The sequence below is a fragment of the Acipenser ruthenus genome, chromosome 3, assembly GCF_902713425.1.
Source record: "Acipenser ruthenus chromosome 3, fAciRut3.2 maternal haplotype, whole genome shotgun sequence".
Lineage (NCBI taxonomy): Eukaryota > Metazoa > Chordata > Actinopteri > Acipenseriformes > Acipenseridae > Acipenser > Acipenser ruthenus.
In genome coordinates, this window is record NC_081191.1 from 28,429,826 (window position 1) to 28,443,902 (window position 14,077).

Sequence of the window (14,077 nt, forward strand, 5' to 3'; positions counted from 1 at the left end):
CATTTGCAAACGCGAAAATTAAGACCGAGCCCTTTGTCTTTTCAACTGAAGAAATAAATCTTACTTGAGATTGGGTTTGAGCGCGGTTTTGCTTCGTTAGTTCAGTTTTTTGTTTTTTATTGGGGGGGGGGGGGGGCGGTCAAGGCCCCACCAGGTTTTCAAGCCACGAGTCATCACTGAATGCAACCTCTGTGTGTCTCTCCAGTCTCTCACAGCCACACCCCTATTACAGTGGTCATTTACTTTTTTGTCACCATGTTTTTGCAGTTTCACATAAAACTCCTCTTCTTGCTGTTTGTTTGAACAGCACCCTTTGTAAACTAAAATAATTGGTGATTCACAGGTCATAGCTATTCTTTTCTTCTTCTATGGGTTGTATGTACGTATGTCACTCTTCACATTTTACCATATATATTCCTGTTACAAGGTGTGGGGCTGCAGAAACAAAACACAAAAGCGTCAAGTTTTTTAATTCAAATATAAGAAACTGTTATTTATTGTGGACACACAGTGCAGTATAAACAGAGAGGCGATAAACACGGTGAAGGCTGGTGCTTTTGTGAAAAAGGCCACTCTCCACAAGTATGGTCCTTTATCCTTTCTAATGTCGAACAGGCTCCTCATTTTGTGTGTAAAACACAAGGCCGGGTGCACACACAGTACACAATCATCACAGCACCCTTTTTCACCCTCCACCTGTTGCCTCTTTATGTCCTCACTTTTCTAACAACAGCTGCAAGACAACACACTCCCCTTTGTACCCAGAGCTCCACCCATATAATCAACCAAACCTCAATCCCTTGGAGCACAGGTGTTTTTAATGATGGCTGACGAGAGTTGCAGAGACCTGAGCACTTATGCTGCCTTCCTTCACCAAGGTGACAGACATCACGGCCCTACAGATCCCGGGGAAGGAGAACTCATTGCTCATATCGGAAGGCCGAATTTCAGATCAGACCCTCGTCAACCCATCACAATTCCATATGGTATTAACATTACTTATCACAAGTTATTGAGAATGGCAGATTCTGGGAAATAAGGAACTTTTGTCTGTCCCTACACTTGTCCAGATGTATGTCACACTTACATTTTTCTATATATCTGTAGGTCTGCATACTCAATAAACATGAAACTTGGTATAAATCTTATTTAGCTGAAGTTATCAGATTCTGGGAATATAGGGGCTGTCTGTATGTCACACTTATGCATATATCTGGAGAACCGCTTATCAAATTGTGAATAAATATTTAATTGCTATTATACTGATAGCTGTAATTTTGAATTTATAGCCGTGGCAGGGCATGTTGATTACTGACAAACTTGTTCATTTAGTTTCATGCTGCATCACCCCATTATAACATATATTGATGATTTGGCTAGATGGTTAAGGGATTTTTTTAAATGCAATTATCAAAATTTTGGAATATTGTTTAGAAGTTAAAAACAGCAGAACCTGTCATTTTAGGTTTTTTAGCTTTTGTTAATTAAAGAACACACAATGTCGCTCACCTTTAAAGATCAATGTATGTATTTTTAGCCGACTTGTACTTCTTTGAAACATCATTAAAACCTATTAATTGTGTAAGAGTTTGCTGAGGGTTTTCTCCTTGATGTCAAGGTGATTTTATACAGTTAAAACACCACCTGTGTGGTTGGGGAAGAGAAAAGGAAGATCTACAAACAAAAGGATGTCAGTCCTATCTCACACTCCTTTTGTGTGACTCTTTTTCCGTACAAATCAGAATAAACTGTTGAAATCTTGCTTTGTTTGTGATTGCCATGACCAAGCATGAAGCCACCTTGAAGTTAAAAAAGTGGTTTAAGATGCTTGTGGCAAAGTGGTTTGTAGTGTGCAGGTGTAGAGGTGATGCAGCGCTCCAACAATAACACACAGACAGCGTTCACGGTGCAAACAGTTCTTTTATTTTTCTTTTTCCTGGTTTTGCATTGTTCAATAATAGCACTGGCAACTACACAGCAATGTGTAGTTTACACAGCGAAATAATACTGGGTTTCAATCCTGAAACAATAATACACAAAGGCAATGTCCAGGGACGGCTCTGCGTCCTTTTGCGGTGTCCTGTGCTGGTGGTGAATACACAGTGATTAGTGACTTGGTGCAGTAGTTTTAATCCAGGTCTTAATGCTGGCTTGACAGCGACAGCTCCCGGGTGTTTAGCCGCCTAATAATTACAAATAAACAGTTATAAACACAAACAAAATACAACACTCATGGTTATCTTATCTCCATACTCATTTTACAGGTCGGTCCGTAACCATAACAAAGGAACAGATTGCTTGGCCACATCCCCTGAAATACCCTCAGTCACGCCCCCTTTGATGGCGTGTCCAATCACGTATCCTCCAATCCGTGACTGACACATCACCTACTGCATTAAGGCGATGACTTCTGGTATTGTGGCTCTGCCCCTTTCCTGGATGACCGACTTCCAACTGACCCTGTAATAAACTGTCAAACCATCCAGTCTGGGGCACAATGTTCCCTTTACACATCGCCCTCACAGGTCGGGAGGGAGATTGTTGACTAGGATGCATTCGCTCTCTGTCACAAGATGCATGAAAGATGTTAAATCTAAAAAATTACAATATGCTACACCTACATTTGACAGTTGAGGGCTTAAAGTCATTTATTTTTGTGTTCATTACCTCAATATCTCTGCCCATTTGTGACCAGGATGGCTTCATGGTGACAGGGCTTCATCAGACCAGGAAATAGACAGACACAGTACTGCGAGTGAAGCGCTGGTGTGCATATGTATTATAAAATAGACAGTCTGAACATAAAACACTTTTCCAAAGTAAACGGCACAGTGGCCAAAACAGACAGACAAAACAAAGCCAGCATGAGTAGCAATTGTTATATTTCTCTAAAAATGCACATCTCGCTTTCTCGTTCCACCTCTGAACACCCAACCATGATGAGTGGCTGATCAGGTCTTTTATACAGCTGTGCCGGGGCTCGGTTGCTTGTTAATAATGCAATCGAGCCCAGGCTCATTCTGCGCGTGAAGTGATTTGGCAGGGAAGACCGTTAACTCTTCCCTGCCGACCTTAAACACCCGTGCACAACAAACATTCATTTTAAATAATAACAACAGAAACACGAAATAATCAAAATAATCAAAATACGCACAGGGGCGGGGTGTACCCCAAACTTATTTAAAGTTATACACTTCACTGATCAAGGGCAGGCTTTTAGTTAACATTGTTCTCTGGAAGAGGAAAGCCAGTTAATTTAATTCTTCCTATTCACCATCTCTTGTCAGGTAGAATTTACAAGTGAAATGAAAGACCCCTCTCTTTTTATACTGTATGGATTAATTAATAGTACAGTATATTGAGAGATTTGCATACACTTTTCCCAGCAGATGTTCCATATTCATGTGTACATCTGAACATAAAACACTTTTCCAAAGTAAACGGCACAGTGGCCAAAACAGACAGACAAAACAAAGCCAGCATGAGTAGCAATTGTTATATTTCTCTAAAAATGCACATCTCACTTTCTCGTTCCACCTCTGAACAGAGAGATTTGCATACACTTTTCCCAGCAGATGTTCCATATTCATGTGTACATCTTGCAAATATAATGAAAGGTATTTGTATATCCCATGCTGACATACGTAAGCAATAAGGCATGACAGGGTGTGTGAGCCAAGTGGCTTCAACTGCCCGGTGCTTGGTGATATTAAAGTATATCACACACCCTGAAGTGCCTTATTGCGCTTGTAAAATGGGTTAACTAACTAATTCAAAAAAAGTTTTTTTTTTATTACATATCCTTCCGCCTAAAACTGAGCTAAGAAAAAATAGTTCAATATACAGTAACTTTAAAAAAAAAAAAAAAGAAAAATGCATTAATTTTAAAAAATAAATAAATAAAAGCAATTTATAGATGTTGAATTGAACATTGCCATTGAAAGTGCAGTTTTCTGTATTTCATTATTTATACTTCTTGTAATTCTTGGTTTGTTCATTAGATTTTAAAGTAAGTAAAATATTACTGCCCACTTTCATCATGACACAGCACACATTATTCTGCCTTTAGTCACTCAGACCCTTCTTCACAAGATCTTCGAAAGTATCAGGTGACAGTGCTATTATTTATTTATTTATTTATTTATTTATTTATTTTAAATCATCCTTTGTTTTCCATGAAAGTGACAGGGATGTCCATACCCATACCAGATTAGCGATACCGCTTCACAGTGGAAAGAAAGACTATATGCATTATGGAATACCCGGTCACTTATCAAACTGACTTTGTGGTTTATGGCTGGACAACGTGGAGAACTACTGAATGCAGGGCACAGCAGAAGAGATGATACCGTCGTACCTGGAATAATGTATGAGGAGAGAAAGGAGTCTGTAAAACCAGAGAAAAGAAAAAGCATCTCATAGTCACTGATGCATCCACTACCACTATCATATGAACTTACTTACTGTATATTCAGAATACAGTCAATAACTCAATTGACAGATTGACAGTGGTGTAGTGCCTTCCCAGGTAAAGGAAATGCTAAAAGTGAAAAAGCTCATGTGGAAATCCAAAGTGAGAGGGGAAGAGGATATTGCTGCACTCCCTCACCCCTAAACCCTACACCAGCTACCGATGAGCTTATGTATACAACAAATCAACATTACACATGAAAAAAAAAGCTTTGCTGAAGCCGTTTTTGTTTTGTTTTTTTTGTTTTTTTTTGCAGTAACATTTATGCTGATCTTGATGCATGCCAGTCCTATAACATTACATTGACTGCCTGGGTACCAAAGCAGACTAATAATCTCATTTGAAAACCAGTGGAAAGCTGTTACTTAAAATAAGTCAAACGCTGCTATCTTGAGATTTACAGTATCAACAAATCCTTTAAATTGTTACTTAATTGCGAGATTAAAGTGTTACTGAACAGGTTATGGGGTTTACAACGAAACACAATGCGATACGTAGCTGTTGTCTATGTTGTACTTATTCTTGCAAAAATCTTTCTCACACGATTGTTTTGATATTTTTATTCACTTATCCTTGGTCAGTTATTTTTGTTTGACGTCAGGCTGAGCATCAGGTCGTCCACTGAGAACGTTGTGAGCCTCACAACATCTGCTGCTTGCATCTATTTAGAAACATGCCACCGGCTCCCAACTCACAGTATAAAAAAGGACATGACCAAGGATATATGAGCAAACTTTTTGAAAAATAATTAGAAAATGACAAAAATGAACTTAATTGTTACAACACACCTGTTTGACAAATATATATATATATATATATATATATATATATATATATATATATATATATATATATATATATATATATAATATATATATATATATATATATACTAAGTTATTGCCCTTTTTTAACTATATAACAGGATAATCATGACCACACTCCATTTCCAGCCATGCTTTTTTTGGTTAGGTACTTACAACATGCCTTAGTATTTATGCCTCTTAAAATGACCAACCAAAGCATGAAATTATAAACTTTCATAAGTCTACTGATCTACACTTAACAAGGATTTACCATGCTGTTACAATATAGGTTAATAAAACTCATACTTACTGTAAACTTACCATGAACCTTTAAAGTATCCCTGATCCTATCTACAGCATTAACACTATCTCAACATTATAATAAGGAAGACTTGTCGAAAATATTCCCAGAACCACTTATATTATGGAACAAACTCTTTTAAATCATGAATTTCTTTGAACCATAATTTCTTGAGTCAAATTATCTTTCTTTGCTTGTATGATAATAAACAGCCCAATGCAATGCCAGGTCCTTTTATGGGAAAATAAAGCCTTGTTGAGAAAATCCAGGAGTATGCTTGTCCTTATAAGGAACTGCATTGAACTGATTTTTTTTTTCAGATGTATGTTTCCATATGACAATGCTAAAGACAGCTCAGTCTGTAGTTGCCAGTGTTGGTTGAGGTACTGTACTGTAAAAGCATTTGTTTACCATGTGACATTACTATGAAATATGATTGGCTGTATTGAGTTTTTTGCTGTCATATTGCCAGCAAAATAGAACAGATTCCTAAACTGGTCAAAACATTGCCGGCTTGTCGCCAGTATGTTGACCAGCCTGGTCACACAAGTCTCCCTTTTGTTGTCATCAGAAAAAGTTGCTTGTGTGACCAGGCCTTTAGTTAGCACTTCTTTAACAGGTCGTTAGGCGCATAGTATAAGCATGGGAAAAGCATGGTCAACTGTAAAAGTGTTGTGCAAATGTACCTTGGTGAACTTGTATAATAGACTGGTTTGGGTTGGTGTTTTTTATGTTCTCAATCTCAGATAAGCATCAAACATTAATCTGGAGGACCCTGTGATGACTATAAGACATATCATTCATGTTACTGTGCAGTATGCATGATCTTGTAACATTTTCTTTCTTTATTTTAAATTCTTCAATATCAAGTCATTGTCTGGATATATGATTGGGGCAGCCAAAATATATATTTTTTTCTGAGAACTGTTTATTCCTCTTTTAGTTATTTATGGTACAGACATAATGTATCTCTAATCAACTGGGAAGAAACTACATGACCATTCTGGCAAAAGTGATACATTTAATCTAACATGGGCCTCAGTTAAATATCTTGTGACCATCCCTGGGATTGATAGGAAATATAGTTAAAATATTTTAATAAATATAGTAGGAGGTCCTCGGATGCAAATAGGGCGTGGGGAGTCGACAATAAAGTCAAACTTTTACTTAACAATAACAATCCGTTTTATATAGTTATTATATTTAATCAATTACATTAGTAATTACATTCAACTTGGTATTCTGTAATACTGTTTTCTACTTATGTATTGTTTGATTAAATAAATAAATACAAATAAGGGAACATATTGACAGAGTGTGCTGGGTGATAGAATTAAATTTATTTCAGATTCAAATTGGATGGTATTCTCCTCTTATTTCAGGCTGAAATGGTCAATGCTGCTTTGCTGGCACAGAGGGGTTTTGTGAAGTTAGCATCTACACACCAGCAGCCACCTGAGGTGAGTGATCGTTTATTTACATTTAAATAACAGCCGAAGCTGCAGACCATACCTTCCTTTTGTTTACACTTCCAGGAGTTATTATGCAAATTGCAGAGTACAGGGCCTAGTCATTGACAATGTCTTTCTAATTAATCACTGGGGTTCTCATTTACATCAAGGTCAACAAACAGAGCTGACTCCATTATAAAATATCATGTTTGGTTGCTTTTCTTTAATGGCTGTTACTTTAAATCTAGAAGCTCCTACTTCTGAATTTGTATTGGGTATAGCTAAAACAAGGATTCATGGCTTAGAATTCAACCTCCTGGTATGTTTTATAAAGTGTGCAGGCTATAGAAAGGAAGCATGATGATGTCTAGATAGAAGGTGCAACCAATGCTTTAAAATCAATCACTTTTAGCACTTTCTGTTTTTACTTGAATTGTGGTTCATTTTACTTCCTGGTACCTTATCATCGCCTGTGAAGCATTTAAGTTGCTTGGTCAGGCTTCATGGTCCCATCTTCACTCTGGTAATCCATTTAGGGCAGCAGTGTGGAGTAGTGGTTAGGGCTCTGGACTCTTGACCGGAGGGTTGTGGGTCCAATTCCAGGAGGGGGACACTGCTGCTATACCCTTTAGCAAGGTACTTTACCTAGATTGCTCCAGTAAAAACTCAACTGTATAAATGGGTAGTTGTATGTAAAAAAGAATGTAATTGTATGTAAAAAATAATGTGATATCTTGTAAATATTGTAAGTCGCCCTGGATAAGGACGTCTGCTAAGAAATAAAAAATAATAATAATAATAATAATTTAGGTCAACACCTAGTGTTGTGAATAGGGTCCAATGTTGCTAATGTTAATAGGGATAAGAACATTTTAAAGCCTGATTTGCACTTTATTAGAAAACAATTCAGTGCCATCAGCCAATCAGCTTCCAGCTTTAGGGGGCTTCTATCAGATGATAGATGCCCACTGCTACAATCAATCCGCACAAGTACCGGCTTTTTCATTTTGACTTTCCATAATGAAAACTCAGTTCACATTGCAAATACTGATAACCACATGTATTGTACTATCCACTGGATCATCCAATCAGTGCTCTGCCTCAAAACCAGCCAATCAATTTTGTACCTGCCACTGCTGCATCAGCTAATCCACAGTCAGCTGGACTAGAGCGCAGCATTTTTCAACAACAAACAGAGACTTGGAAAAATCAGCAGTATTGCTCCAATCTGGCAGATAAACTATAGGCAACTCTGACAAGTAAAAAGTTATTAGTTTTTTTTTCTCTCAATATGTATGCCATCCTTATTTTTTTTTAATTATAAATGTCTGGACTATTTTCCTCAAACTTTGCTCAGCGGAAGGGTACCCGACGAATCACTACAAGTTCAAGGTAAATCTAGGTTTTAAAATGTTGTTTTAAAGAAAATAAGAACAATGGTTATCTAATCACGCCCTCTCAATAAAGGCTCTACTTTTGTTTGCCCCCTCACCTTCGACTCGTGATGAACTACCACACGGTAGAGCCTCCATCGACAGGCACTGTCGCTTAAATAATACTGCATTCCTTAAATATACTGATATCACATCAACGATGCACTGAAAACATCTTTTGGTGTAACGTTTCACCTGGAGTTCTTCTGTTTTTGAGTGGGCATTTTTGTTCACATCAAAACTAGTGAATACATGTTTTACATCTACAAAAAAAAATAAAAAATCTGCATGCTGAGCACATGACTGACACCCAAGCCAGCAGTCTGTAATGTATTACCCTGTAATGTAATCTGTGTGCTCTATGAAGGACTTGTTTATTTTACTAAATGAAGTGTCAAAGAAATACAGTGATGACAACAAATATGAATAAATAGAACGCTGCACAAGCTACGAGTTACCCATCAGAGAGTTTGAAGTCATGAAGAGGCATATTGTAGCTAAAAAGAAGCCAATGATAGGATTGCAAATTTGGGAAAGAGCTATAGAGAAGGTATAAGCATCATGCCTAATGTGTTTAAATTAAATGTTTGTCAAAGTTTAAATTAAATACAATGCCCGACAGACAGACTATAACCATTTGTTTCAGTCATGTATCGTGGTACAGTAAGTGTTTGGTGGGAATATCATTGCATACACTGTACATGTGGCAATAATAAAAAAAATAGTAAAACTACATTTGTATGGTGAAGCCTGGGCCAATTTGAATAATAAAACATCTGCATGGATTTTTACTGACCCTAGGGTTCGATTTTTTTAATGAAAACACATAGGTAATTGTGGAAGAAACAAGCCTGGAGTAATGGAAAATGTTTGCAGTGATTTATTTTTCTGATTTTAGGTTTTAACCAACACAGTTAAACTCCCCCACCCCAAAACAAAAACAAATGAAATTGTTTACCTTATAAACATTGAAAGAAAACCAGAAACTACAATTTTGACCCTTCTCAGGATGACTCAACACATCAAACTAGAGTCATTTTGGGTAATGTCAGAAAGATACAATCTACAAAAAGCCTGATAATTTAAAAACAAAACAAACACAGAAAAAACAGAATAAAAAAAATACAGAAAACAGCACTTAATTACATACTACTCCTTTTAAAGTTGTTGTTTTGAGCCATTAAAATGCTTAGAGGCCAGAAAATTGTGGAGTGAATTTTGACTTCACTTATGTGATAATTCTTTGTTTTCTGTTACAGCCATACACCTTTGGTTTAGATCACAGAGTTATTGTAACTATGGTACTGTTCACGAGAGCGAAAATTGTAAAGGAGTACTTGAGGTGAAACCTCCAGACAGAAGGGGTACAGTTTTATAAAAAGGTTGAAAACCACTGCTCTAGTGTGTTGCTGTTTTCTTGTCCAATACTGGCTGTTCAAATTATTTTATGTACACATAGGGGAGCTTTTAGTTGGTATGTCTTTCCACAAACAACACATGATGCTGTTTAACTGTGAATACACTGCTGTCACTGCTTCCAGCACAACAACAACTGCAGGCTTTATTATAAATGCTGCCTACAAAACAACCCTTGCTGGCAGTTTCCTGTTGAGGCCCAGGATCTAGTCACATGTCACCAGCCTCATCAACAGACTTCTGGCAGCTGGAACTGAATATTTGGGAGGTGATAAAAGTTTGTATCGGAGGGTTTTCAAAGTAGGTATTGAACACCACGTATCAGTATAGTAAATTTATGTAGTAACAAGTTATCCTGGCAGGCAACCTACATGCATACAGACACGATTACAACAAGAAGACATTGCAAGTTACACATGCTCACGTATGTAACAACTTGCTCATAAATGTAACAAAGCTGTCTATTCATTTCTGTTTATTTCTTCACAAGCATACTGTGCACATTATAGATCCTGATTGAGAATCGTTGGCTTACAGAAAGATTTTGATGTGGCAACATAAATTTCATCCATCCTTGAAATCTGCTTGATACTACCAATTTACAGGCCAATCAGACATACATCTGCTACAAACTTGCAACCATAAGAGGATAGTACAGACACATCCACAGAACTGTTATGGTTTAAGAAGCAAAACTAAAACAAAAGTGCACTTATTTTACAAATGGTGTTTTTGTTAAATATGTTTTTCTTAATCATCAATAGAACTAAACAGCAAATGTTTTGGCATTGTATGCAGCGTTAGCATTAAATATTTGCAATAAATATATATTTTTGTTATTTGGCATATTATAAGGATAGCTTCAAATGTTATGTTAAGTTAAATCCACAAATTACTATGAGTTCCTGCGACAAGAATTCTGTCCACCATAACTGGTGATAAACAGAAACAATACGAAAAAGATATGTTCTGTAATAATGTTTTTTAAGTCTTTTAATATCCCAATTGTACAGTTTGAAAAAGCTGTGACTAATATCCTGGACAAGTTCCCGTACAGGTCAACAATGTTGCTATTCAGAAGTGATCAGCCCCCCCAAAATCCCTATAAATGAGATTTTTATATTAGGGGATCTGTCTTGTTTATCACTCAGTGTCCCTCATAAACAGAAAACATTAGTAACAGTAATAAAATCTTCACTGACATTTTTAATAACAGTAAGTCTGTACAGGCTAGGGAAATGGCACATTGCCCCCTCTGATTGTACCATGTATTTGGATTTTGTCGTTATTTTTTCTTTGACCTTAAGTATTTCACACAATGTGGAATGCTGTAATAGTTTCCTGCAATCTATTCAACATTAAAGCAAAATTCCTCTCAAGATTTAACAGAACAGACTAATTTATGAAGTGAGAGCTAATAAAAAGCTTTACAATGAAGAATTACTGATTAGAAAATCACTTTGATAGTACAGTTCTCCTAAAGATTCTTAATATAGCCAGAAGTGGCTTTTGTTTACACTAGTCTTAAAAGGATTATTTCTGGCGAAGGAAATCCTGATCAACATGACTAAACACAATGATTATCTTGCTCCAGTGAATGCCTCTTTGATTACCCATGCCAGAAATGCAGAGACTGGGATCTAAATGGCAACGTACAAGGATGCAGTGATAATTACTCTGTGTGTTTTTTTAATATGCTTGCTAAACTTCAGTAAGTGTATGTGAACAACATAACAGTATTAAAGTGATCATTTTATTTGACACGGTTTGTATCTTTAACTTATGACCAAAACAAAAATACAACTCATACAACATTGGCTCTTTCAGGTGAGGTATAATCTTGTAAGATGTCCTAGCAAATGTTAAAAAGGAAGCAGGTTTAAAATACATACGTGATTTGTGAGGTCGGTGGACAGGAAATGTAACCCTTATATGTGTCAAAAAAAAAAAAACTCTTTCACTATAATTTTTTCTATACTTATTTGTTAGCAGACAACATTTTACAGAGCAGCGTCTGAGACTTAAGATATAATGCAGACAGATGCTGTCTAGCCGCTACTGTTTCAGATGTTCGGTCTGAAATGTTCTCATTGTACACAAATATTTCTATCATATCGGTATGTTCATGCAATTTGTTTGTGAAATCCTTACACATAGGATTTGATTAGAACAAAAGCTGTAAAAGTTTTGGTTTTTTTTACACCATGGCACAGCAGAGAGTTAGCGTTCCAAATACAGTAATAACAAAAAGGTTTATGAAGGTGACAAAGTAGTCGCTAAAGAACTAGAGTGCAATATACAGGGCAAAGCTAAGCTGGCCTCATGTGTAAACAGAAACAAGCACCACTAAAAGCACTTTGACTGTCTTCACATGCTCACAGATTTCATTTGAACCTTTTAAGGATCAGACCTCTTGCGCTTGCTTTGCGAAGGCCTTGTTTGGTTGTGTGACTGTGCTTCCTGATTTCAAAGAAGTCATGTGTGCCAAATCCTCCTGCTGTTTACTAATCCGTAGAGCATGAGGAGATCAGTGGTCGTAAATTGTACATCTGTAATATTACAGTACACAGTATTAGAGCCAGCTCTGAACGTATCACTCTGTTTAGCTTTGAGGTCTGCGGCACTCGTGTGATCAGAGGAAAAGGTGACCTTTTTTGTGAGCCAAGCGTGACCTCATGGCATACGAGGCAAATGACAGCTATTAATTTTTGATAAAAATACTTATTTACTGCCTCAGAATCAAAAAAAGCCTCTAGCAATGAAAAATCCCAGTTTATCCCCCTTTACGGTTGAATTGGAAATAATGAGAATATGAAGCCTTCATTTACAAGCTTCTTTCATCAGATGTTTTGTATGGACTGCACGCCCTTTACATGCTAAAAGAAAAGGATTGGCAGGTCTTTTTTGTACATCCTCAAAGCGATTGTTAACAGAGGTTACCGCTTCAGAAAGCAAATGAACATATGGCATTTTTATTGTAAGGTGTACTATCTGTTATAGGACAGTGAATGTGTGTGTGTGGCGGAGAAGATAACAGGCCAAGGCTTGTTTACACATTGCATGTGCTGTTATAATGCATAGACAGATTTTTAGAATTTAACAAAGCAATTCCACTTTAAGGAAAAGGTTCTATCTATATCTAGTCAGTTATGAGCAGTGCAGAGTCAGGCACTTCATAGGCAAATAATCTGAACATTCAACTTCATTGACATGAATGGACTTGTAGTACAGAAATATTTATCACAAATTTTTGGTCAAATTTGAGCTTTGCTCTCATGGTGTGTAACGTCATCATAACCTACAGATGTATAACCAGTCTTATTTTGTTTCTTAAATTACTGTGGTTACAAAGCTTAAAGGTTCATGTCATACGATAACTGCTCAAATGCGGCATTGTGAATGTGGCATTTGTCAGCGAATTTCAATTCTGTTCATTTTTAAATTGGATGAGCGTGGGTTATAGACGAGAGTAATAGAAATGACCCTGACTTATGAAAACAATTGTGATTTGGTTTAAAAAGAAATTTGCAGTTATAGGTTGCACACAACAAGCCATAAAAACAATCTTGTAATAAGTAGAGGTGTCCACGAAAGTAGTTTACCTTTAAACTTCTGAAAGGGCATTAGTTTTAAGTATTCTGATAGCTGGTACAATTATTAATCAAGATCATAGCATTTTAAGAGGATTAATCTGAGCAGTTTAGTGACAGGTGGTGTGTATTCACAAGAACTTTAACTTAAAGGTGTAGAGCCCCATGTGTTTTTTAAAATAAAGGGTTTACACATTTAGGATCATGTAACAGGGCGATGTTACATACGTGGGTTGTGACTGAATAATACTGAGGCACACAGAGCATTGGGTGTTGACACAAGCACGCAGAAAAATAAAGGTTTGCCACACAAGGCGAGCACTTGTCCCACTAAAAGGAACGTCTCACTCCAGGGACCATACTATACTACGCAAACCCTCTCTAACCTGTTTGGTATCAACATCCCCTAAACTGACCTACTTCTGGGCTCCCGGAGTCCCGGCCTTCCCACGGCGACTCCTGCCTCTTCAAACGGCCTTGGCTGGGCAATGCCTTCACAAGCTCCGTCTTGGAGTAGAAGTGTTTCATGTAGTAGTTCTCTCCATGGAGCAGACACTCTCCTCCTCGATGTCAACACAGCAAGCTATGTGTAGCATGACAGTGCAGTTGC

The 14,077-nt window shown here is 37.1% G+C and overlaps 1 protein-coding gene across 1 annotated transcript in view; it reads left to right on the forward strand.

Moving 5' to 3' along the window:
* Positions 1–14,077, forward strand: part of cap2 (cyclase associated actin cytoskeleton regulatory protein 2) — a 76,891-nt gene that overhangs the window by 31,251 nt on the left and 31,563 nt on the right. The window contains exon 4 of the mRNA XM_034058594.3: positions 6,960–7,037. Within this exon, the coding sequence (XP_033914485.2) occupies positions 6,960–7,037 (78 nt within the window). The remainder of the gene's footprint in view (positions 1–6,959; positions 7,038–14,077) is intronic.